Raw genomic sequence first — 26,062 nt, forward strand, 5'->3', positions numbered from 1 at the left:
ATAAGCTTTACATTTAATTAATCCAGATGTTCTGGCTCTTCTGAAATGTATTTAGGTAGAAGTTCCAGAAAATAAATTACTGATGACTAATCAGTTGTTTATGTCACACAAATTCGGCTTTAAATGTATAGGACACAATTGTAAGCAATCTTTAAACAAAATATAACTTACCTAAGCAAATATCTACATCTATACAAAGTTTTTAAATATCACATCATGTATATATTCTTAATTTCTGGAGAAAAGTTTAATAATTGCAGGGCTGATAGAAAACTGGACTTCAATTTCGAGGCTTAGCTGTTATAGACTATACCCACCCATTCATTCAACATATACTGTGAATTTACAATTTCCTGTTAAGCAATGAGATTGCAAGCTTACAGAAGGGCGAGGATATACATTTAATTTCAATGGAGGTAAGTGCTACTGTAGTGCAGAAGGATGAAGCTAGTGTAGCTAATTATCTTTGATATTAACAGCCCTCAGAAGGAAGTATTATCACGCTGATTTTGTCAAATACAGGTCAGTCCGCCACACAGCCAGAGGGCAAGTGTTTTGACTTCAATCCACAGCTGAGATTTTCTTCTCTATTTCTACTCTAAAGAATTAATGTACTCCTTTGTAAACTAACCTTTCCCTGTAGTCAAAACAAACGCTAGTTACGTCTTCGTAGTCCTTAGCTAACGTCACCTCATCTCAATTACAGACAACATGTCAGGTCCCCTGCCCACCCCCACCCCCCACCACTGACCCCTCTGGGGAGTTGCAAACTAATTTGAACTTAAAGACATCTCCTGTGCAAGGAGAGGCAAATTTCGCCGGTTAGTAGAAGCTGAATCAATTCGGCGCCAGGGTCGTCTGAATCTAGCCACTTTTGCACAAAATCGAAATAAGATCCAAATCCACCAGCCGTGACAATGCAGTCTAATTGTCACAAGATCAGGATGAGCCTCATGGTGTCTTCTGGCCCAGCTCGAACTTTCGCCTAGACTCGGACGAAGGCGATAGAAAACTAGAGACGGGGCTCGCTTTTTCGGAGTGAAATATTATTTATAGCCAGGGCCTGAAGAAGCCAAAGCCGACAACAGCTGAGCTGCAGCGCGGTGCCACCGCCATGCAAGCAGGTCTCACACCGCTCACCTTCACAGTCGGCCCCCGACCGCCCCCTGGCCTCTTGGCCTTGCGCCGGCACCGGGTTAGAGACCCAAAGCCCGGCGCAAAAGACCACCATTGCGGCTGGGCTTGCGCACCACATGCTGAACCAGCAGCTCCAAACTCCTCAAACACCGGCACCCACCGCCACCTCAACGCAATAATCGAAAGCTGCTATAGAACCCGGACAAGCTGAGCCAGCCCAGAGTTGCTAGGGCGAATGACGCAACTCAACCCACAGTTTCCATTGGGTCTCATCAAAGAGGCAAAAGAAACAGGCGGAGCGAAAGAGCGCTTTTTTTTTTTTTTTTTTTTTTTTTTGGTGTTCCCTGACTGGCGCGTGCGCACTACAGTAGCGCAGTGCCGTTTCAGCGGGGCGGTGAGAGAGGCACTAAAGCTATTCGTCAACTGCCCTGCGAGAGGCGGGACCTTCACGCTGATAGGCGACGACGCGGGAGACCGCGGCGTTTGGACCGGACGCAGTGGGCGGGCGGGAACGTGAAGTCTCCGCGGTGCCTGATGGGGTGTTGGGAGCTGGAGACCTGTAGCCAGCCGGCGAACACCCTTTAGAGCTGCTGCCGTCTCTGCCGCCTCATGGCGGCCATCGGAGTTCACCTGGGTTGCACATCAGCCTGTGTGGCCGTCTATAAGGTGAGGGAATGAAGGGCTGGGCTACGAGCCTGTCAGCTAACCCATTCTCTGAGTGCAGGGCCAGGTCCTTTGGTTACCTATGGCGTTGTGAACGGCATGTTACCGGCCTAGGAACGTCGCGCGGAGAGGCGTTACTGAAGGGAAGTTTCGAGGCTCAGGGCCGGACGGACACGACCACCTGCGCCCTGGAGGAGGGTCGTGAAGAAGTCGGTCCGAGGGGTCGGAGGACGTCCAGGCCGTAGGAGGCCTGGAGCTGTTTTGGAGACATCGTGGGTTCCACGAGGCCCTGAAGGGGGCGGTCCCAGGAACGTCAAGGCTGTAGGAGGCCCACAGCAGCCTCGGGGACGTAGGGGGCGCGGGAGGCCCGGGTTAGGGCCGTCCTGGGGATGTCAGGGCTGCGGAAAACCTGGAGGGTCTCAGGAATGTAGTGGCCGCAGGAGACCTGGAAATTTCTGGACGTTTGCCTGGAAAGGGCGGGGTGGCCGCGCTCTGGAACTGGATGTGTTTATCCCGTGAAGCATGGGAAGCGAGTTGATGGTGCGTGGTCTACTGACTTGGTTTTTCTGGAAATTAATAGAGCTTGTCAAGGAGTTGTGGCCTTCCTCTCATCAGTGGGAAGTTGTAAGGAACAATAATACTGCACACCCCTGACACTCGTGCGTTTAAACGTCAAATGATTTGAAAGGAAAAGCCAAAGGTATTCGTGCCACTTCGTTTTTTGTAGGAAGGGAAAGAAAAATGTATTCGTAGAGGAAAAAAGTAGAAAGGGTGGTGTAATGAGACTTGTTATTATTGGATACAGAAAGGTTATTAGGTTTGTTCCAATTATTGACAATGCAGAGAAGTCTGAAACAAATGTGGCAGTTCTTCATGGAATGTTGGCCTTATATAAAGTCCAGGAAATTAATAGTGGCAATTAAACCTCCAAGTTTAAAATATTGATTGAGCAATTTTTCTTTCTACATATATGGCAGAGTAATGCCCACATAAGTCTGAATATGTCTAATACTATATATTTCGTTCAAAAAAACTTAATATAGTTGTGTGTTTTTCTCCAGGATGGCCGGGCTGATGTGGTTGCAAATGATGCAGGTGACAGAGTTACTCCAGCTGTTGTTGCTTACTCAGAAAATGAAGAGGTACTGTTCCCCCACATTTTTGTGCTTTGAAATAAGTAAAAATTACATGCATTGTAATATATTGCTCTTTTTCAGGTTGTTGGATTGGCAGCAAAACATAGTAGAATAAGAAATATTTCAAATACAGTAATGAAAGTAAAGCAGATTCTTGGCAGAAGGTATGGCATAAAATACTACTTTTACATATGGTAATAAAATCTGTTTATACATTCTAAACATAATGTGGAATTAAACTAGAAATACCTTTTTTTGTTGTTGTTTTTTATGACTGAGTCATTTCAGAGAGTACCCCAGTAGGCTGTTTCCTTTGATGATTAGTGTTGAGTGTTTTCAAGGATATGATTCACGCATACATTTGTTTCTTGCTGACACGTCTGTTTGTATTGATAAATGCCAACATTCCTTTAGTTTTGACAGTTTGTGTCATTCAGCAGTGGTAATTCGGACTTTTTACATCTATATTTTTTAACTATGGGAACTAGAAAGATTGGGAATTTGACGAGTTCATTGCCTTGTAGTTGGTTTTTGCAAAATTTATTACATTTGGTCATAATTTAGGTAGGCACTGTGGATTTTCTTCTTTGGATCCTTTTGTGACACTTTTCTGGGAACTAGCTTTTCCAGTGGCTTACGAATTTAATCATTAGAGAAACAGTTTAATTAATGTCTTAAGAATCAGGTTAATCATCTGTTGTAACATTATTAAAAGATTAAAAGAGGCTTGCTTCCCCAGACTCATGTTCCCTCAAATTATAGATTCCCAAAATAATTAAAGGGTTTCAGTTTCACTGGACTAGTAATCCTTGATATAGTGTTTTTAAGTTTTCAGAGTGCTTTCACATCTATTATTTTATTTAATCCTCTCAAATCCCTATATGATTGGTAAGGTAGGTTTTAATCCCTCCCCATTTATAGATTGAGAAAATCAGGGTACCCTAAATTTGGGGAGTGAACTAGACAGGATTGCAGTTTAGGACTTCTAACCCTTAGCCCAGGTAGTTTCCTTTCTATGTTGTTGGGTTGAAAATGCAGATAGAAATTTCCTTAAGTTGATTTTAGGATTTTGGGATTGTAGATTAAATTTAATATTTATTTTTTATACATACAGATATTTTTATTATTCCTTACTTGCATGTAGTTAAACTGAACTTGACACTTATTTTTTTTTCCCTAGGATATCTATGCACTAAGCCAAAAACTAGTATTTTAGAGAGAATTCAAATTTTTGTAATGATGAAGACAAAGTAGTTGGTGTTAAAGATATTAAAATTATAAATTCTGAGGAAAAGCAGGGAGTTATAGATGGATGTTAAAGCTAGATTCACTGTAAATAGCCAACATTATGATTTTTTCATTGAACTTTTTGAGTAATTGTATATACTATAGTAAGAAATAATACAAAGAGATCCTGTGTATTGCTGGATTTACCACTTTCTCCCAATGATAATATCTTGCAAAATATAGTATAGTATCATAACCAAATACTGACATTGATACAATCAAGATATAGAACATGTCCATAGAGCTATCCTCTGGTAGCCCTATTTGTTTTATACTGCTATTTTGGGGCAGACAGTTGAATTAATAAGGTTATTGTCTTCTGCTGTATTACACAAAAAGCTTTGTATTAACAGGAATAACTTCTGGCTCTGAAAGTTGTCTTTTAACAAAGGCGTGCAATGATGACAGTCAGATGGGTAATACATAGCCACAGCATGCTGCTTAGGCCAAGGTTAGTGAAGAATGAGTGCCCTTCAAACAAACCTACACTATGGTGCTGCTAGCACTTCTCCAGAGTAAGCTGCCTCATGCTTTAGGTGTTTCCCATCTCTGTCTGTCTACTTACAAGACAATGCTGATTTTTACAGACAGTTTTACCCAGTTTCAGCCTTGGAAGCATTCTGTCCTTCGTGGAGGATCCAAACCCCTTGTTGTCAAGCCAGTAAGGCCTTTTTTAGCCCCTGGTCCAGTGTCCATCCTGGATGAACTCCCAGAGTTGGGCTTTCTCAGAAGTCTTGGCATTTTGCTCATTTGCGACCTACTTACAGGTAGCACTGCTTAACTTGCTGTCGCAATTATCCTTATACCCTTCCTATAACTCATTCCCCTGTGGCCTTCCAGCCAGAAATTTGGTCCTTGGAACTGGTTTCTCAGCAATTAGCCCTGAAAGGAAAGAATCTGCTGACTCCTGGAAATAGACTGAAAGCACCCAGAGCTTCCCCACACCTTCGGCGCCTTGCTGCCCAGGAGCTTTCTTCAGCTAGCCTTCCTTCCCAGTCCACTATGGCCAGTTCCAATAGCAGTGCGGGCATCCGGTGGTCCAGACAGGAGACACGAACTCTTCTCTCCATACTAGGCGAGGCAGAATATATTCAGCGCCTCCAGACTGTGCATCATAATGCAGATGTCTATCAGGCTGTGTCTAAGCGAATGCAACAGGAAGGCTTCCGCCGCACCGAACGTCAGTGCCGCTCCAAGTTTAAAGTTCTGAAGGCATTATATTTAAAGACATACGTTGCCCATGCCACAAGTATGGGTGACCCACCACACTGTCCATTTTATGATACTTTGGATCAGCTTCTCCGAAATCAGGTAGTGACTAATCCAGACAACTTAATGGAGGATGCTGCTTGGGCCAATCACTATGATCAGAATTTAGTGGCCTCTGACACCCCAGGGGAAGAGGGAACCAGCATTCTGAGAGCAAAAAGCACGCAGGCAGCAGATCGTCAGCCTATCTTAAAAGCAGTTAAGGAATCAGATGAGGATTGTCAACTGAGAATCAGTGACCAGATGCAAGAAAACAGTGACCTTGAGGACTCCTGGGATGAATCCTCAGGCGCAGGTAATTCCCAAACGTGAAGGATTGGGGTCCCAGAGTCACTTGGCTCTAAACAGCAGTATATGTTTGGATGGTGTTCTCTTGAGCATCATCCGTATTTTTTATTCTTTTCCTTTTTTATTTTTTTTAACCTAATGGTAAGAAAAGGGGCTCCAGGTGCTTAACTATGACTCTAGGTATGTAAAGTGTTAGAACTCTTTAAATATAGAAGTACTCTTTAGGACCAAGATATTTTGGAATTTTTTATAATGGGTACTTAAATATCTGTGGGTATAGAGTGGGTTGGATAGCTAGGGGCTCAGGAAGGTAAGGGGGAGGTTTTGGAGGTAAGACTACAACAGGCTAAAATGTCCAGACTAAGGAAATGAATTCCCAGTTCCTTGTGGAAAGAGGTCTTTGCAGGAACGACCACAGTTTTGTAATTGTCTCAACTCTGCTGTTGGCTCCATGCATTCCATTAGCAGGAATGTCCTCTCTGCAACATTGTTGCTTTGTTTTTCAGGGTGCTCTCAAGGGACCCCCAGCTACAGCAGTTCCCACCACCTTTTCAGAGGTGCAGTTGCTCCCTGTCAGAGCAGCCCCATGACCACACTGGGTGTGTCCGGTGAGCCCAGTCCCTGCACCAGCACCTGCCGAAACACTCCTGGGGTGGCCTCCACACAGCAGCCTCCAATCTCCTCTTCCGGAGTTCCTTTTGTTTCTGGTGTGGATAGGCCTTTGACCAGTGAGCTCCCTCCAAGGTGGGCAAGGCGAAGAAGGCGGTCAGTGGCCAGGACTATTGCAGCTGAATTGGCAGAAAACAGGAGATTGGCACGAGAACTTTCAAAGCGTGAGGAAGAAAAATTGGACAGGCTGATTGCTATTGGTGAGGAGGCCAGTGCTCAGCAAGACACGGCCAACGAGCTCCGAAGGGATGCCGTGATCGCAGTCAGACGCTTGGCGACAGCAGTGGAAGAGGCAACTGGTGCTTTTCAGCTAGGGCTTGAAAAATTGCTTCAGAGGTTAATTTCAAATACCAAAAGTTAGGAACTCATTACAAAAGGGTGTATATCCTAAACACTTGCCTTTGGGTACCCTGGCTGCTTTTCTATGTTCTCAGAAAAAGAGCCATAAATATGCAGAGGAGTAGGAATATACTTGCTAGTTGTTTTTTCCAAACTTCTCCACTAATTGAAAGACTTCGGATATGTGAGAGGTGGCCTAATGGAACGGATGGAGCCAAGTCCAGATAGCTAGTTAGCCCTGGCTTTATCACTGATGTGAGGCAATTTAGTTTACCTATCTACACAAGCTTCCTCATCATTAAAATGGGAGCTAGGTAACAATTCCTGACATGCCTACCTCACAGGGTTGTTGTGAGGATAAAATGGCTAATAGATGTGAAAGGGTTTAAAACTTTAAAAGCACTATACACATACAAGTTATTAATGTATATGACCTTAGCCAAGGTAAAGCAAATGTAAGGCGTGTGAGTTGACAAGATATAGAATTATGGTTCTATACCGTGACCTCATTGCTTGAATATTTGTTTAACCTGGCTGTTTTCTGGAGTTTAAAGTCATCTTTTTTTTTTAAATCCTCTGCAGCTCAAGGCTACTGTAGACACAACATGTATTTGTATCTTTCTGTTATTTTCACTGCTATGTCTATGACATACCTGCTCGTAAGCATACAATAGTCATACCATCTTTCCCTCCATTTTAATAGTTCTTAGTCTCTATAAGGATATAATTAAGAACTGACAGGGAACCACAATCATGTGTTATGGTTCATATTAATAATTAATACAATGACATACTGGCTGTTTTTTAAAATACTAAATGTAAGTAAATTTTTTGCATTCCATATTATTTGGGTCCCTTACATGCATAATTATTTATTTTTAAATTTGGGTTGCTAATTGAATATCATGGAAAGAATTTGGATTCTATCTGTTTCCCAAGTTCTTTTAGCTAACTTCATTATTTGCTATTAGCCTTGTTAGTGTCTCATGTGTTACAGAAGGGAATCCCTAGAAAACTCTCCTTTTAGGAAACTTTACAAAGTCAGTTTTTCTCACTTGGTGTAGACGGAAGATCACCTAGATGTTGGCATGTGGTGGAAGTGAACAACTTTGGGAACTACTGAGGGTGGTGTAAATAAAGACCGCCTGTAATAGATAACTCCTTTTAGGCACATGTTCTCAACAAATACATTGTTTTCCCCAGAAACATACCTTTGGGATGTGAAAAGGTGTTGAGCCATATTTCCAATTTAAAAAGTTTTTATTCATCCTAGAGGCTGAAAAAATAAAAGCATGTTCAGAGGCTTTATGTTTTGCCGGCTTGGGTGCTTAATGCTGGAAATACAAATAAGTGAAGAAACAGTAAAAAAAAAAAAAAGAAAAGAAAAAAAGTGGGAACATACCTAAACCATGAATAGATGGCAAGCAAATGAGCTGCTCCAATGCGTGGCTGATGGATGTAGGAGGCAGCTGGTATGGTAGCATACACTGGAATCTAGTTAGAACTCCTGGGTTCTAATCCTGTCACAGTTACATGGAGGAGTAGGTGTCAGTGATAACTAGGTGATATTAATGAAGGTAGGTAGACTTGAAAAACAGGGAAGTACTTGGTGAACAATTAGGCCTATACTATGTTAATCTATTAATGGTAGCAAAATACATAGGCAAGGATTTATTTCAGACGAGAAGTGCAAAGTACAGAAGTGGAATTAAACTTTGGAGGTAGTATTGTGAAAAGTAATGGGTGAAGTAAACTTAATGTGGGAATAAAACTAAAGGGAAAAGTCTTAAAGAGGTAAACAGAAATGGGCAAAATACTGTTAAGAGGAGGAAAGTTGTAATAAGAGGACATTGTATGAAAAAAACCCAGAAATCCTGCCTAAGCTCTAGGCCCAACCATTACTACCTGTACATCCTTAGGTGGGTCATTTCACCACTCCGTAACTCAGGATCCTCACCTTTAAAGTGGAAAACTCGTAACTATCCTATCTACCTCACTGGAATGTTGTGAGGGTCAAATGAACAGATGAGTGTAAAAATGCTTTCACACACCTAGAAGGCACTAGACTGACAGCAGTGGGAAGGAAGGCCCTGTAGCACATCATTGCTAGTGTGTGCCAGGTCCAGGGGCCTGCTGACTGCAAAGACAAGGAAGGAAGAGGAAAAGAAAGTGGCGTTGCTGGTGAAGGTTGTGATACAATGGTAGGATTAACACTCTTGCCTCCTAAAGATCGTGATGTAAATGAGGTGCTGTGTGTGCCAACCTCCCACCACTCTCTGTTTTTCTGTTACATAATTAATCCTGGTGTAGACAAATAAAGTTTTTACTTGTATGTAGTTGTGGGTCAGTTGGCTACTTTCTGGCGCTATCCGTGATCATTTGTCGTCACCTGCATTCTCCGCTTTCTGCTTTTCTGCTAGCTAATCTCCAGGGTCTTGCCTCTACGTGGCTCTGAGAGTTATGTGTGCTTTCTGTCTTCACATAAGTGAGGCCCTCTGCATAGCAGTTGAAAAATAATTTTCCATTTCTAAGAGTTATATAATTTTCCATAAACTGTTCTTTCCCAGAAAATATCTTGCCTGAGTGGTATGTAGCCTACACATAATAGGATAAATTGTCCTGGTTGACTTAAATTCTGTTCAGAAAAAAACAATTGGTAAATATGCACAGATTATAATACTGGTGAAAAAAAAATTACTATGGGCACACTTCATCTTTTTTTCTTTTAAAACTTACCTGTTCTCTACCAATTTTTAGGTGGTAGTGAGAAAGTATGAAGAATATACAAGTATTCAGACAGTTCTAAGCCAAATTAGTCAATTTTAAACCCCTTTTGTCTTTTATTTATACAGATTAGGGTCATCAGATGCTCAGTAACCCTTCAGCAATTAGCCACCATTAATTTTCACCTCCTAGTTACACATTTAAGACTGGTCTCTGAACAGAATAGCCACAGCCCCCTGAAAGAATGGTTTAAGGGAAGGATTTACTTCACATTAATTTCTAGATAAAATTAAGCCAAGGTTAGACATTTCTATTTCTGTTCAATGGGCCCAAGTACTTTAATCATGTACCATCTTACTGCCAGGCAGTTGGGTTAAGTGTGGACAACTGTATTCTGACAGAGAATTAGGATCAAATTCTGACCCTGACCCTTATTAGCTTATAAGTCATTGACCCTCTGTGAACCTGTTACCACTGAATACCTGCCAAATTAACCCCAGTTAGTTATTGCGAAGATCAAGTGAGATAAATATATGTGAAAACATTTTATAGTCTGCATAAACTGGTAATACTATTTTGAACAACATAACACCCATTAGTTTTTTTCGTTGCAATGCACATTGATTTAGTACCCACTTTATATAGGACATAATAGACCTACCTACCTGTAACACTCTGCACCCTTCCATATATAACATTCATACTTTTGCTCACTCTTGATTTTGGATGTTGATTCATGGTCAGACCAACCACCAAAAATGGTATCGGACAAGTTGGTTTGCCCTTAGTATCTCAGTGGTTGGGTTTTCAGGATTATAGATGTGAAAGTATATAGCAAAATCATTGATACTATGAAGAATCACTCCCAAATGTATAGCATCTTAATAGCAGCAAGAGCAGAACAAGTAAAAGCTATTTACTTTCAAATGCAAAGAGTGATACTTTAATAGAATTACTATAACCATTGTAAATTTCCATTTAATCCAGTTGTCTATAGTACTGGACTTTTTAAAATATCAAGCAACTTAATTTTGTTTATATTTTTATATTTGTTCAGTATTATTTAAAAAGTGTCCTTTAAACCTTATATATGAACAATACTGATTTTAATACTTAACTATCTTTTATCTTTATGGACAGCTCTGATGACCCACAAGCTCAGAAATACATCACAGAAAGTAAATGTTTAGTGAGTATGGTTCTGTTATTCCCCCTTACACAAAGTAATTGCTAAGGTGCTCACCTATAATGTGGATTTGTAACTGTATTTTTATTTAAATTATTCCTTATTTAACACACTTATAATTTTCTTTTAGGTCTTTGAAAAAAATGGGAAATTACGATATAAAATAGATACTGGAGAGGAAACAAAATTTGTTAATCCAGAAGATGTTGCCAGACTGATATTTAGTAAAATGAAAGGTATTGAGCTAAAGAAAAAGTCTTTTAAAAGTTGATCTAAAGTTAGATGTATTTTTTGACCTGGGAGAAGCAGATGATTAAACAGATTAGCAGTAATCTGACTAGGCCACTAGTTGGCCACGTGACTGTAGTTAAATGACTTATTTCCCTATAAATAATGTAAATGGTTGGGCTAGATTAGCATTTTCAAAACTTGCTAAGATAAAGTGGCTAAATAAATGCAATGAAGAGTGAATATTATATATTCCTCTTTAAGACTGACAGTTCATTCTCAACAGTATTTAGGCAAGTTAAATAGGTCTGGTTTCATCACTTCAGACGAGGGCTGGAGCAAAGTGGCATTCTTTGGAACAATTTTGGAGGTTTTGGAGTAGATGATTGATAAAGCTCACATCAGCTCTGGGATTATGTCATGAACTTGTGGGACGTAAGGCAGTCCTTTAATGTGTTGCACTAACATCGTGCTGTTTGTTTTACATTGACACATTAGAAGCTCATTCTCAATGGAAACCAGTCTAATTTGGAAGATGGTTGAAACTTTGAAGTTTAAGAGCCAGGCACCTAGAACTAGGACATAGTACCTAGTTCTGTGTCCACAAACTATAACAAAACCACCAAAAGTAGTGCATGATTTAAGAGAGCAAGAAAAGAAAATCAACAGGGTGGGACAAACAAGTAGACTGGGAAATCTTTATAGTTAGAAGATCTTGGCTACAAATTGATAAACTCAAAGTATCTCTTGACATATTTTTGTGTCATCAGAATTTATTTTTATATATTTTTTAATATACAGAAACAGCACATTCTGTCTTGGGCTCAGATGCAAATGATGTAGTTATTACTGTTCCATTTGATTTTGGAGAAAAGCAAAAAAATGCTCTTGGGTAAGTATAGCATGGGCTTTATCTTCTTTGCTTAGTTAAAGGAAATACAAATTTCACAATACAACCATATAGTAAAAAATAAAATTGCATTTGAAAACACCTTGGGCAATAAAATTGTATTGTAAATATGTGTGTATAGGTAAATAATATGCTAAAAAGTATGTTAATGATCATCAGTATTTTCTATCTTTTATGAAATGGCAAGAGAACATAAAATTAGATGTACCTTTTTAGCTGTTTTGATTGGAAATATTTGTAATTACCAAGTTAAGTTGATGTTTATGAATCACTTTGCCTTAGTTTTATGTAATTAGGGTTTATGTTGGAATTGTATAAAAATATGCAGTTTTAGAATATATTTGCAAGTATTTCTTCACTTTAGATCTAAAGTTTGTAAGCAGGGGCATTTTTGAGAGCTTTCTTTTCCTTGTTCAATATAAGCACGTGTTATTTTCTTTAAGAATATAGACTCTGAACATTATTATTTTAAATGGAAAATGACCTACTCTTACAGAGTTACATCCATTTCTTGTGTTCTATTTTCTTGCTTGTAAAGATCATTACTGTTCATGTTCTATTTATGAAATCTTATTTGCTATTGCATAAAATCTTTAACAGAACTTTTATAGAATGTAAACTTGAACATGTGATATTAAATTCATTGAAAGCAAATTGTCCACAGGGAAGCAGCCCAAGCTGCAGGCTTTAATGTTTTGCGGTTAATCCATGAACCATCTGCAGCTCTCCTGGCTTATGGAATTGGACAAGACTCCCCCACTGGAAAAAGGTAAAAACCATATTTGCAGCTTTAAGTTTTTCAGTGCAGAAAATATTTTAGATTATAGCAATTATATCATAGAGATTATTATAAAATGCAGTGGTTACAAGCCTTTATGAATGAAAAAAAACATCAAAACTCTCCTCTAGAGTTTTTCGAATAGATGAGCACAATGTCCTGGGAAAGCAGAGAAAGGTTATATAGCAGGAGGGGAGTTCAAGCTTTTCTGTCCTTCTCTTGTCACCATATCTTTTCCCTTTGATGGAGATAGATGTGAAATTTGTAATCCCAGCCACGTTCCAAGTCAAGCTAGGACACTTAATTTTACTACCAATTTCAATTACTAAATGAGTTTATAACCAGTGAGAAGGTTTATATACACTTGTCTTGACAGGAGATGGCAAGAAATCCAGCACGGGGATTTAAGAATTCTTTTGATTCTGAAACAGTAAAACATACTCCTAATTTAGTTGTCAAACTTATCTTTTTTGTTTAAGATTTTATTTATTTAGTTTTAGAGAGGGAAAGAGAGGGAGAAAGAGGGAGAGGAACATCAACTGGTTGCCTCTCACACGCACCCCATCTTGGGATCAAACCACAACCCAAGCATGTATTCTGACTGGGAATTGAACTGGCGACCTTTTGCTTTGGGGGATGATACCCAAGCAACTAAGTCACACAGGTCAGGGAAAACTTGTCATAATAGACCTGACATACCATGCAACTTTAGAGAAATTAATTCAGATGTGTTAATTTTCCCTAATTGTTTAACCTTATTCATATTTCACAGTTTGGGTAAAGAAATTAATATATTTAAATCACAAGGAAATTATTTTTGGGTAAACTAGATAGATGTAAAATATCAAAAACTATAAATTTTGGTACATAGGAAATTAGCTCCTGGTTTTGCTTATGTTTTATTTTAATGGAACATGTTATTGCAGTAGTAACTTGGATAATATTAACACAATTTTTATATTTAATTCTCTTACAATTCACTATGATCACAAATCTTTTCTTTATTTGAAAAGTCGGTGTTTTGAACTCCAGTTACTCAGAAGAATGCAATTTCACCAGCACAACTAAACACAAAATAACTAACTTAAAATCAAGAGCTCTGATTTTTAGGCTTGATTGATCAATAAGTGATGACCAAGGACAACCTAAGTTACTTATGTGAGATTTTCGGTTTCCTCATTTGTGATTTAAAGGGATTAAACTAAGTGACTCCTTCCTGTAAAAAGTCCAACCTAGCTTTAAAATGTTGTGATTCTTTAATAACTTACACATGTTATCTCCTCTAAGCAATATTTTAGTGTTCAAACTTGGAGGAACATCCTTATCCATCAGTGTCATGGAAGTTAACAGTGGAATATATCGTGTTCTTTCAACAAACACTGATTATAATATTGGAGGTACGCATTTTACAGAAACCTTAGCACAGCATCTAGCTTCTGAGTTTCAGAGGTAAGTACTAATGGATTTGATGATATATTTTGATTGAGATTTCCCTTTAGTTTTTTTCCTCTGATTTGGAATTGTTTTGATTTGAAGGAGGATGTGTTTTTTTCCAATGTACTGGATATTTTTGTCTATCCAGGCAGATATGAGGAAGCAAAGGCCAAGCTGCCTGGTACAGTGTGCTTGGATTTTTTACTTAATTTAAGGGATTACCAGATACTGAAATGTGTGAACTTGGATCTCAAGTTCAATTTCTTAATTCTTCATGTGCTGCTCTTATGTCTTGATGAAGGGGAAAGTACAGGCACTGAGGCCTCACTGTCTTCTGAACAGTTTTTAGAAGTTTAGATTTGATGAAGATTACATTGTTTATAGTAACATTCCAGGGAATGAATGGAGTGTTTACTTAATTATTAATCCACTACCACAAGGAATATTTTAGTTTTGTTACTGGATGTAATTATTCCATTTAAAATTTTAATCTTGTATGGCATATCAAGAGCCAAATATAATACATAAAGGTTATATTTTGGACATTACTGCTCTAAAAAAGAATGTAGCTGAAACAGTGTTTTCATCAGTTTGGCTAACTGGGTAAAAAAGTCTTGAAAAGGTGGTAATTCTCACTTGTTAAATGAAGACCTATATCACTTTTTGTTATAAAGGTGTTCCAATTCAAGGTAGAGCATGGTTAATTTTACTCCCAATTCCAAATATGAAACATGTTTAGAAACAAGGCCATTGATCGCTGCTTCTCAAGCAGTTTTATTCATTCGTCTTGGAGGCAGAGGAACTGTAATTTTACATATTATGTATGTTTATTTTTTTAATGCTGGACAGATAATTTTGTACCATGAAACAATGATTGTGCTGTAACTGTAATGGGTGAAATATGAGACTCTGCCCAGTTATATCAGTCTCCCTCAACCTCCATTTGTTTCATCTACCAAAAAAAAAAAAAAAAAAAAAAAGACCGCTACTCAGCTTTCTTCAAAGTACCCTCTATTATTTATTAAGGGTACAGAATGCAGCAATTCTCAAGAGTATTAAGTATATTGGTTATTGGTTTTTCTTGAAAAGACTCTTCTTTTAATTGCAGAGAATTTTTTTCAGAGATTTTGGAGGGTTGGAAGCCAGATACTAAAATATGGTATTAATACTGCTTCATGGGTTGCTTATTATCTTAATATGGAATTATCCAAGTTTTAGTTATAATTAATTCTAAATGACATAGTAATTTTTTAAACTACAGAGATTATATTTTTAATTTAGATCCTTCAGACATGACATCAGAGGAAATGCCCGAGCCATGGTGAAACTGATGAATAGTGCTGACATTGCAAAACATTCTTTGTCGACCTTGGGAAGTGCCAATTGTTTCCTCGACTCATTATATGAAGGTCAAGATTTTGACTGCACGGTGTCCAGGTAGAAATGAAGTTCAAAAAACTTTTATAAAAATTTCAAGTGCATTCATATTTAAGTATAATTTTCCCACTTTGCGTTTTTTGTTTGCTCATTGAGATTTATTCGCTATCTATAAAAGGAGAGCTTTCCTGTCTTTACTTCTGAGATCTAGTTTTTAAGTAACCGTTCCCAAAGTAATTACGTTAGTTGTGATTGCTTGTTATTTGTAAATAGCAGTGTGTGAAAAAGGCATCCTAGGTCTTTTAAGGAAGAGGAGAGAGGAGACTTTTAAGTTTGAGATTTTCAGATTTCTCTTACCAAATGGCAGTCCCACCTTTGTGACCATTACTTCTTTGGTACTTAAATTTGATGTGGGCCTTGCATATGTTTCAATGGTTGTTTACTATAAATTAATGGTTAATACTGTGTGGCAGCCTGTATTCTAAGTATCAATTCATGGAATTCTCACAACAACACATTGTCCTTATTTTACATGTGAGGAAGCCATAGTTGATACTCTTTAATTATTACACTATACTAAAAATTGATGTTTATCTTGGTTTGTTTGCTCTGTCATCCATAACCAACATTTTACATTTTAATAGCTTTTGTGACATTCAGTAAACACAGGTATAATGCACATAAAATTGTTTTTAATACCCATGTCTTTGAGTTACAAGGGATTGAATTTTTACCCAGAAAGTCCAAAAGGAGGATGTTGCCTTATTTTACATTGCATATTACTAACAATAATAGTAGCTACCACTAAACCATTTAAACTTCCCCAAAGTCTAATAGGCGACTTGGAAACATAGTGAAAACTTCCAGAATTATAGCATTATATTAATTTTAGGATTGTACTGACTATATTTTGTTAAATTCTTTCTCCATCTGGCTGTTACAGTTTAGCTTCCTCATGCTTCCTGTGCTTTTCTGAATATTCTGGCTCTTCATATCCAATACAATAGCCACTAGCCACTTGTAGCTATTTAAATTTAAATTAATTAGAAAAAATAACAAAAATTCAATTTCTCAGGAGCACTTAGTTCCAGTACTCAATAGTCTCATGTGGCTCATGGTCACAGGAAATTAGCAGTGCTAACAGATCTTTTAAGAATATGTAGTACAGATAGTGGAGAAGCCAAAGAACTTAACACACACTACTGATGGACATTAACTAAGGGGGGTGGATTACTGGACTGAAGGGGGCTACTGGGCAAAGGGGGAAAAATTGGGACAACTATAATAGCATAATCAGTAAAATATATTTTAAAAAAGAATGTATTAGAATTTGAAATTTTTTTGTTAGAAAATTTTGCCTTTATCACAAAGATTGCAACCATAAGGTATATTTCAGTATCTAGAGATAGCAAAAATAAATTTAAAAATCAGTTGTCTGCATCTAAGAAGTTCAGTATTTAATTAGGGAGTACATTTTTCATGAACATAGATTGTTCTTAAAATTATATACTAGCAGGGACTTACTTAAGAAAAAGAAGAAGGTTAAAGCTATGAACAATAAAATGGCAAAAAATACAAATCTATCAACAGTTGAATCTATAAAACAAACTAAGCAAACAAGAAGAACAGAGACAGAATCATGGATACAGAGAGCTTTCTGATGGTTACCAGATGGGAGGCAGGTGTGGGGGAATGAGTGAAGAGGTGAGGGGATTAAGAAGTACAAATAGGTAGTAACAGAATAGCCAGGGGGATGTAAAGTACAGTGTAGGAAATGGAGTAGCCAAAGCACTTAGACGTGTGACCCATGGTCATGAACAATGGTGGGGGTATTGCCTGAGGGAGTGACAGTGCTGGATGGAAAGGAGGCAAATGGGGAAAAATCAACAACTGTAATAGCATAAAAACTATATACTAGCATTCGGATTTCTCAGATGGTGCCAAAGAGCTAAATTTAGGTACAATATAGTCTTAGATTATAAAGAAAAATAGAAGTAAGTTTTTAAACTTTTAACATATAAAAATAGCGAACAGTTCTAAATGATGGTTTGATTTGGATCAATCGATTTATTGTTGGGACTGCCATACATTGAATCTTCCTCTTTAGATTATGGAAAACCTCTCAGTAGGCCATGGGTAAGAATCTCTAATTTGAATTTGATCTTAAATTGCTTCATACATTTGTAAGATAAATACTTAGATTTTACCCCCCATGGTATTACATTGGTGGGTGCTAAATATCCTGTTCTGATCATAAACCTGTTCTTAAGAGAACTGTCAAATTAGGTTTTGGCATTACTCTTTACAAGAAAAAGATGTCTTGTTTAATTATATAAGCCTTTTTTCTTTGTCTTTCTCTTCTCTGTGTGTGTATACAGAGCAAGGTTTGAACTTCTCTGTTCTCCACTTTTCAATAAATGTATAGAAGCAATCAGAGCACTCTTAGAACAAAGTGGATTTATAGCAGATGATATCAACAAGGTAATACTTTTAAATTTTTCTTATTTACTTTAGGAGTAATTTCAGACTTGGAATTTAGGAAATAGTCACTTGGTACTGAAAGAATATTTTTATGAATTTAAATATTTTCTGAGTTTGTGTTAATGAGTAAGGAAACTTGATTAAATTTTGAGTAAGGACTAATGATATGTTTATCAGTTTCCTAGCAAAAAAAAATAATTCTTTTTCAGTATATTTTTTAATATATAAGCAGTGCTGACGGGTATTTGAATGTTTGCTATGTGTCAAGCATTGTTTCTAAGTGTTTTATTTGGATTAACTCATTGAATACTCACCAGCTACTCATGGGATATGTGCTATTATTTATTCCCATTTTACAAGTGAAGGGATAAAAGTACAGAGAGATAAATAATTTCTTGGAGAGTATTTGGTTAGTGGTTGAGCCAGGATTTAACTCTGTGGAATTTTTAAGTCTGATCATAACCATTACACCATACTGCTTCTCTCTACTGGTATGAGAAAATATTTTGAGAACTTCAAAAACATTCCCATTTTTTATTTTTTTTTCTTCAAGAATATTTATATTCATTTAAAGTATATGTAAATTTTAAAATTTTCATTATTAAAATAGTATTCATATAAGAAAATTCAGAAAAATATCAAAACATAAGTGTTATATTTTAGAATAATTATACCTAATTTGTATGTATAATTTTGAATTTTACTTAATTCCTATAATCAGTTTCTTTCCCCATATCTTTGTATAGTCTTCATCAACTCGATTTTAAACAGAGTCTTAATATCCTAGAAAAGAAAAGGCATTATAGATGATTTCATATTTCTATTGTGGACACCTAAATTGTGTCTTTTATTCCCTCAGAACAGTGATGCCTGCAACATTTGGACTTCGGCTTTTACCATACTTAGGATTATTCCTTAGGATAGATTCCCACAGTAATATTTTGGGGTAAAAGAGTTTAAATAGCTTAAGACTATTTTTACCTTCAGTTACTTTCCAAAAATGTTGAATTAACTAACACTCCTATCAGAAATACCTACGAACATACATTTTACTTTGCTAGCTCTGAGTTTTATCATTTAAAAATAAACTTTCCATTGAAGAATTTAAAAAAAGATTTTTACTTGATATTTTTTATTAAATGATTATTTTTAATATTTAATGTTTGTGTGTAAATACTTAGTTCATATTCTTTGCCTATTTAAATATGTATTTTAAATTTTATTTGTGCCGATATTTTATATTAGAATATTAAATATTTACTGCAATTTTCTTTTGAGGCATGTGCTATAGTGTTTAATTTTGGTCCCATTTGGGAGAAGGGTATTTGGCATACAGAAGTTTCATTTATTTATCTATTTAAATCTGTTGGTCTGTTAACTGTGATTTCTTTAGCTGCCTGTAAGTTTATGAATTCCTTTTTCGTTCAGATGTATAACAAATATTTAATACTATTTTCTTATAATTTGCCTGTAGTTTGAAAGTTTTCATATTTTAACTCTTTGTATATGCTATATGATGAAACTCATATTTTAAAATTTTCTTTGCAATTCAATAAGTAATATTTTTTGGAACATTCATAATATGTCAAGCACTGTGCTAGGTGCTTGGAGGTTAGAGGGTGGATTATGAAGAATAAGACAAGAGTATATAATAGTAGCAAAGTAGTGGTGGGAAATGAATGGACTTGAAGACAGACACACCTGAATCAGAAGACTCACAGTGCTAATAGTTCCAGAGTGGGAGAATCATTTATTTCCTGAGTCTTACTTTTTTTATTAGGAGGGTAATAACACAAGTAAGTATTATAAGTATAACTTGTTCTACAGGGTTGTTATGAGGATAAAATGAAATATTGTGTATGACATGTTACAGGTGATCAATTAATGTAAGTTCTCTTCCTTCGTTAACTGGTCATGGAGCCCTGACGTTTGGATATCATAAATGGTACAATTCTCAATTGTTTGAACAGAAGGCGAATACATTGTTAGGATTTAAAATGTTGTTAAAGATTCCCTCTCCAAATGTTTTTAAAATATAGGCTTTTGAGAACTTTAAAAAAGTTGTGTTTTTAGTGTGTCAACACCAACAAATAACCCCCAGATCTCAATGGTTGTCTATGTTAAATAGTTTTTTCTCACTTATGTTTCCTGTGGGCAGGTGGAGGTGGCTGTAGGTCCACTGATAATGGTTCTTTTCATTCTATGATTCAGGCTAAAGCAGCAGCTAACAGGGACATGCAGTTCCCATGGCAGAGGGAAAAGAGGAAGAAAGCTTGCAGAACATGCACAGATTTTAAAGTTTCTGCTTAGCTATGTGCACTTGAGTGTATTCACATTCAGTTGTCCTAATCTAGACAGGAGGCTGGGCCTGACAGTAGGGCTGGGAAACCTACTTCACTACAGAGAGGGTTTCAAAGTCAGGGCAGTAGCAATTGGCAGGGATGTCTAATCATCCTACAGAGAAGGAGAAGGGAGTGATTGAACTTAAAGTACATAAAACATTTTATCCACACAGTAACACCAGGAGGTAGGCACTATTATCTCCATTTTCATATGAGGAAGCTAAGAGGTTTCCAAAGAGGTTGAGTACTTTGCTACAAGTCCTAATGCTGCCATGTAAGTGATGGGGCTAGGGTCGAAACTCAGGCAGTGTGCTTCCATAACCCTTGCTCTTTCTCTATTCTTAGGCCTGTCGCCTTTCTCATTTTAGTATCTGGCAGTCTAGTCTTACGAGTATTTGGTTTTTCCAGAGGGAGTCTCTGATCTCTTGCTTGAAAGAACATGTCTGGTATCTGGCCTTCTGAGAGCAGAAAGCTTCAGGGTTCTTTGTCTTTAATATGCAGACTTTCCCTTATTTCCCCTGTTTTCAGCATCATGCCCACTTTGTACCCAAGTCCCATAATTCTGTGGTCCAGACCTTGGTCTCTGAGTGGGAGAAGGTATTGGTGGCCACCTGTCTGGGTTAGGGGAGGGGTTGTGGGGGGTCCAGTAACTCTGTACCAGGCTTTCATGATTTCTCTTCCATGCTACACCCTCGCTTTGTGTATGCTTGGTGCTTCCAAGACCCCAACCACTCTAGGATTTTTTGAGTCAAACTACTTTGCTTTCTTTTTGGTTATCTCAAACTTCATCTGCCTTAAGACAATTACATCGCACCTTTTAAATTTGTTAAGATTTCAAGTTTAAGACCTCTCTTCCATTTATATCTTCTTAAATCCCTTTACTCTCAGTTTATTGGACTTATGGAAGGGCATATAGATGAATTTATGTAATTAATCCCTCCATTTTAACCAGGTTCCCAAGTTCTACAACTGCATTTTCTTTTTTTTAATCTTCACTCAAGGGCATTTTCATTAGCTTTTTTAGAGAGGAAGGGAGAGAGAGAAACAGAGATGGGAGAGAAGCATCTATTGGTTGCCTTCACATGCACCCAGACTGGGGATCTGCACCGGGACTGGGGGTTGCACACACCCAGACTGGGGATGAACCCGCAACCTAAACATGTGCCCTGACCAGGAATCGAACGGCAACCTTTCGGTTACAGGGATGATGCTCCAACCACTGAGCCACACCAGCCAGGGCTACAATTGCAATTTTAATAATGCACAGTATTTTATTGCATTGACGTACCATAATTTATAAAACTAATTCTTGATGTTGGTTGTGTAGGTTATTTTGCTTTTATAAACAGTAGTCTTTGTGGCTTATGTGAACATTCTTGCTTTCCTGAAAATTAAATTTGGGAGTTAATTCTGAAATTTTAAAACTTGGTATTTATTACCAAATTGCTCACCAAAAAAGTTATTTTCTGAGTAGGTGTAAACCATTATTAACATTATAGTTTTCAAAAATTATCTTTATCGATACTTCTTTTCAGTCACTTTGTGCATGCATTACTCTCCTGACTTCAGTGAACATCTTTATTACTGTTACTTTGAACTATGTCAGGTAAAATCACTTATCGATGTTTCATTAAGATCAGTGTTTGGAGATATATCTTATTTTATTTGGAACATATTCTCCTGTATCTTCATTTTTCTTGACTCTTTGTGTTGGTTTCTATATATTACATAAACCTACCACCTCTTCCAGTCTTGACAGACTGGTTTGTGTAGGAGATATACCTTGTCAATCAGGCCTACGCTAGCTCCTTCTTGCCTCTCAAACATCTAAGCTACCATCTTTGTTTTCATTGGCTCTTAGTAGTTGAGGGTGTGCCAAGACAATCCCAATCAGCGCCTAGATACAGGCTGTTTAGAAGTCAGGCCCTCAGGCAGCAGCTGTGAAAGTATGTAGTCCTATCCCTTCTGAGGAGGAACTGGGAAAAGGTTCTTTTTGTCTGCTCCCTCTGCAGATGAGCCCAGGTGTATAGCCATAGGGTATGAGATGATGCTTCTCCTGATTTCAGTGTTTGTTTGCTGTAGTCCTGTGAAGGTAAGCCTGTTAGCTATCAGCCAGGTGATTTAGGGGACAAGCTTAAAAAGGAGCAATTTTACATAAAGTTTTTCAGAGACAATGATTTATTATATAAGTTTATGTGGTAAGTGTAACATAAAATAATGTTAAAATACGGTTTCTTATATTATACCATTACATGTGATAAAGATGAGTCAGCCTATTACACAATTTTGAGAAAAAAATGTTCTAAAAGTAAAAAGCTGAAAACTATTTTTATTTTTTAGGTTGTCCTTTGTGGAGGGTCTTCTCGAATTCCAAGACTACAGCAACTGATTAAAGATCTTTTCCCAGCTGTTGAGCTTCTAAATTCTATCCCTCCTGATGAGGTTATCCCTATTGGTGCAGCTATAGAGGCAGGAATACTTATTGGGAAAGAAGGCCTTTTAGTGGAAGACTTTCTTAATATAGAGTGTTCAGCCAAAGATATTTTAGTTAAGGTACATTTAGCTTTTCTTTCCCATAAAAGTGATAATAAATTTGATATAAGTATTTGTGCATACCATGTTTTTACAATAAAACTTTGTAATTACTGGTAAAATTTTAAAATTTATATTTATAATTTACTTCTAATGGGTTTTATGTATTTTTAAGTTAGTTTATGTACCATATTAATTTCTTAAATAACTGTAATTTTAATCATAAATTTCTAATAGAAGTACAGAGATAATTTCAATTCTTTTTTAAATCCTTACCTGAGGACATATTCATTGATTTAGAGAGGGTGGGGTAAGAGAGAGAGAGAAGAACACCAATGTGAGAGAGAAGCATTGATCAGTTCCCTCTCGTGTCCACCCGGACTGGGATTGAGCCTGCAACCTTTTGGTGTATGGGATGATGCTCCAACCAACTGAGCCATTCGGCCAGGGCTGTTTTAATTTATTTTTAAAGTGGGTTGGGATTAAGGATTATTTCTGTTTTCCTCTCTTGTCTATCTGCAGTTTGCAACAATTATCAGCAAGAAATATATATTACATTTTTAATAGGGATATGCATATTTTCCTGCCTATTAGGGAGTTGATGAATCAGGAGCCAACAGTTTCACAGTACTATTTCCATCAGGGACTCCTTTGCCAGCTCGAAGACAACACACATTACAAGCCCCAGGAAGTATATCTTCAGTATGCCTTGAACTCTATGAGTCTGAGGGGAAAAACTCTACAAAAGAGGAAAGCAAATTTGCACAGGTGAATACATAAAATTGGATTATGAATTAGTTACATGAAACTGTTTAGCTTTTCTTTCTAATATCAATTAATAGAAAATATATATAAGATAGCTAACACATTTTTATGAATGGATTACTTCTACTTATTTGTTTCTGTAAGAAAGAAAAAATAGGCAATTTTAATTTGAAAGAGGGACAGGGAAATAAAAACAAAATAAAACTTGGATTAATATTCTTTCTCTTTGAGCCCTTGACCCTCCTTAGTGATAAGGTACACGGCAGAGGAAATCTGAAAAGTTACTTCCAAACTTGGTGTATTGGTTTACCTCTCTTTAGGTAACCAAGAAATTTTAAAGTAAAGTCATTAATATCTCTAACTTACAAATGTATAATCTTAGTTGTACAAAAGAATTTGCCACAGATTTCTTTCAGCTAGGTTTTCCAAGTGTATTTAAAACATTTAAAATTTTAAAAGTATATATAAAAGGCTTATGAAAATATAATTTACATGTTACTGGTATGGCTTAATTACCAAAAAGAAAAGTAGTCTACAATCATTTTAATCTAGGACATGGCATTAAAGAGGGACAAATATATTATCTTCTATGCCCTCCTGGAGGAGATATTTTATTTCATAGTTAAGAATGCTTAATCCTATTTTCTAAATTTTGATAACTGGTAGGAGAATTTAAAACTGCCCTATTTTAAAAGCATTGTCTCAGTAATAAGTAGGATTTGGTCCATTGGAATAATTGATGCATCTGTTTATTAATATGTCAAAGTACTGAATCATCTTTGTGTTACTTTTGTATAAACAGGTTATACTCCAAGATTTAAATAAAAAAGAAAATGGATTACATGACATATTAGCTGTTCTTACTATGAAAAGGTAAAACTTAAACTACTTCTGATGTTAAAAAAATTCATTTTGAGACTTGACCTTTTTTGTTAGTTTATTGCTTCTTCAGCCCATTGTTATTCTGGGAAAATCATTTAGTAAAAACTTATCAATGTTTTATTAGTGACTTACATTTTTTTGCCCTGTAGAATTACTATATTTTACAAAGAAAATTATATCTCAGGTCATTTGCATTCTAAAATTTTTATGAACTCTTTAATTATTTTGGGTATAGTCAACCAAAAAACGTGTTCATGCAACTTGGGGTATAATTTTTAATAATTTTAAATATAATTTTCTAAGATTTACATAATTCATATTATTTGTATTATAAAAGGATGTTTATTTCAATATTGCTAAATAAAATCTCTAGGAAATAAATTACTTAATAAATCCAGCTGTTACCATTTCCTTAACAGCAGTTCATCCTTAACACTATGTCTTGCAAGTAAATTGTTTCAGAATTAACATTCTAGGGAATCCATTTTAGAAACCATACTTAGCAAGAATATCGAATTTATTAGACTAGTTTTGAATTGGCCTGGGCTTGAAAGTGGAATGATGCGTCTTGAGCTTGAATAAAGTCTTGAAGTTAAGGTCATCATCATGGTTTTTCAAGAAATATAACCTTTGTCTCTAGGTCTAGGAGGAACTTTTTAATAACAACTATGTAATTATAGCATATGATACTACATTTAGAGGCACTGAAATTGTTTCTTCCTTATCTTAATACTCTTCTTTCAAAAATTAAAATTATCTCGTTTCTGCAAAGTCCTTAAGTAATTTCTTAAGGTCTTTCTGTTTTAATAAAATGAGCTTATGGAATGTTATCTTTTTTGTTATGTAGGGATGGATCTTTACATGTGACGTGCACAGATCAAGAGACTGGAAAATGTGAAGCAATCACTATTGAGGTGGCATCTTAGTGTATTAGAAAAACCATGAATTTTTTTTAGAACTAAAATAGCAACATTATTTGGTTTTGTTTATAAGTGATGTTTATATTAAAATACTTTTGGATAAACTGTATAATCTATGTTTCTATTAAACTACAATATATTGATAAATGTTGCAACCTATTTTTGTTTTCCATTTAAGATGAATCACTGGTGGGAAATATAAGTAACTTTTTCTATCATGAAGCTATTTAAAATTAAATTGAGTGGACTGAAGGACATTTTACTGGGATTTAACATTGTGTTCCTAAAACTGTTTTGCTTCTATAACTTCAAATTTTAAAAAGTCTACTGTCTTATTAGATGATTAAGAGAACAATTAAAAAGTGTTTGGTATTAAATGAGAAAGAATTCAGAACCATGTACAAAGTAAGATGCCATTTTTGCTTAAAAGAAAAAAGTAAACTCGTAAACTGAACAATTGTGTATGGATATGCATGTGACACATAGAAAAAAGTCTAAAAGACAAAACAGCAAACACTTTAAATAGTGGCTTCTTTTGTGAAGGGAAATATATCGGAGGTGCTTTTACTTTTTCTACAGTTTTGTTTAGTTGGATTGTTTCCTCATAAACAAACATGGGGCTCTTCTGAAATAAAAGTCTGTTTTTTATTTTTAAAAGAGGGCTAGCCACATTCTGTTCATCAGAAAATACTCATTAGGACATTGAGATCCTCCT

At 36.4% G+C, this 26,062-nt stretch overlaps 3 protein-coding genes across 3 annotated transcripts in view; 2 read left to right on the forward strand and 1 right to left on the reverse strand.

Moving 5' to 3' along the window:
* Positions 1-1,363, reverse strand: part of CDNF (cerebral dopamine neurotrophic factor) — a 30,882-nt gene extending 29,519 nt beyond the window's left edge. The window contains exon 1 of the mRNA XM_090268009.1: positions 1,141-1,363. Within this exon, the coding sequence (XP_090124135.1) occupies positions 1,141-1,255 (115 nt within the window). The 5' untranslated portion in view covers positions 1,256-1,363. The remainder of the gene's footprint in view (positions 1-1,140) is intronic.
* Positions 1,364-1,649: 286 nt separating this feature from the next.
* Positions 1,650-25,944, forward strand: HSPA14 (heat shock protein family A (Hsp70) member 14). The gene is made up of 14 exons (XM_090266548.1): positions 1,650-1,803; positions 2,862-2,942; positions 3,018-3,100; positions 10,653-10,701; positions 10,829-10,934; positions 11,728-11,818; positions 12,501-12,605; positions 13,902-14,063; positions 15,330-15,485; positions 17,804-17,906; positions 22,589-22,801; positions 23,375-23,548; positions 24,348-24,418; positions 25,275-25,944. Exons 1-14 carry the CDS (start codon positions 1,747-1,749, stop codon positions 25,351-25,353), a joined length of 1,530 nt encoding a protein of 509 aa, XP_090122674.1. The 5' UTR covers positions 1,650-1,746; the 3' UTR covers positions 25,354-25,944.
* On the forward strand, positions 5,179-7,762 carry MSANTD7 (Myb/SANT DNA binding domain containing 7). The gene is made up of 2 exons (XM_090266549.1): positions 5,179-5,787; positions 6,287-7,762. The coding sequence occupies exons 1-2, from the start codon at positions 5,226-5,228 to the stop codon at positions 6,808-6,810; spliced, it is 1,086 nt and encodes a 361-aa protein (XP_090122675.1). The 5' UTR covers positions 5,179-5,225; the 3' UTR covers positions 6,811-7,762.
* Positions 25,945-26,062: the final 118 nt, after the last annotated feature.

This window comes from Furipterus horrens, unplaced genomic scaffold (assembly GCF_987537825.1).
Source record: "Furipterus horrens unplaced genomic scaffold, mFurHor1.1.pri manual_scaffold_2, whole genome shotgun sequence".
Classification (NCBI taxonomy): domain Eukaryota; kingdom Metazoa; phylum Chordata; class Mammalia; order Chiroptera; family Furipteridae; genus Furipterus; species Furipterus horrens.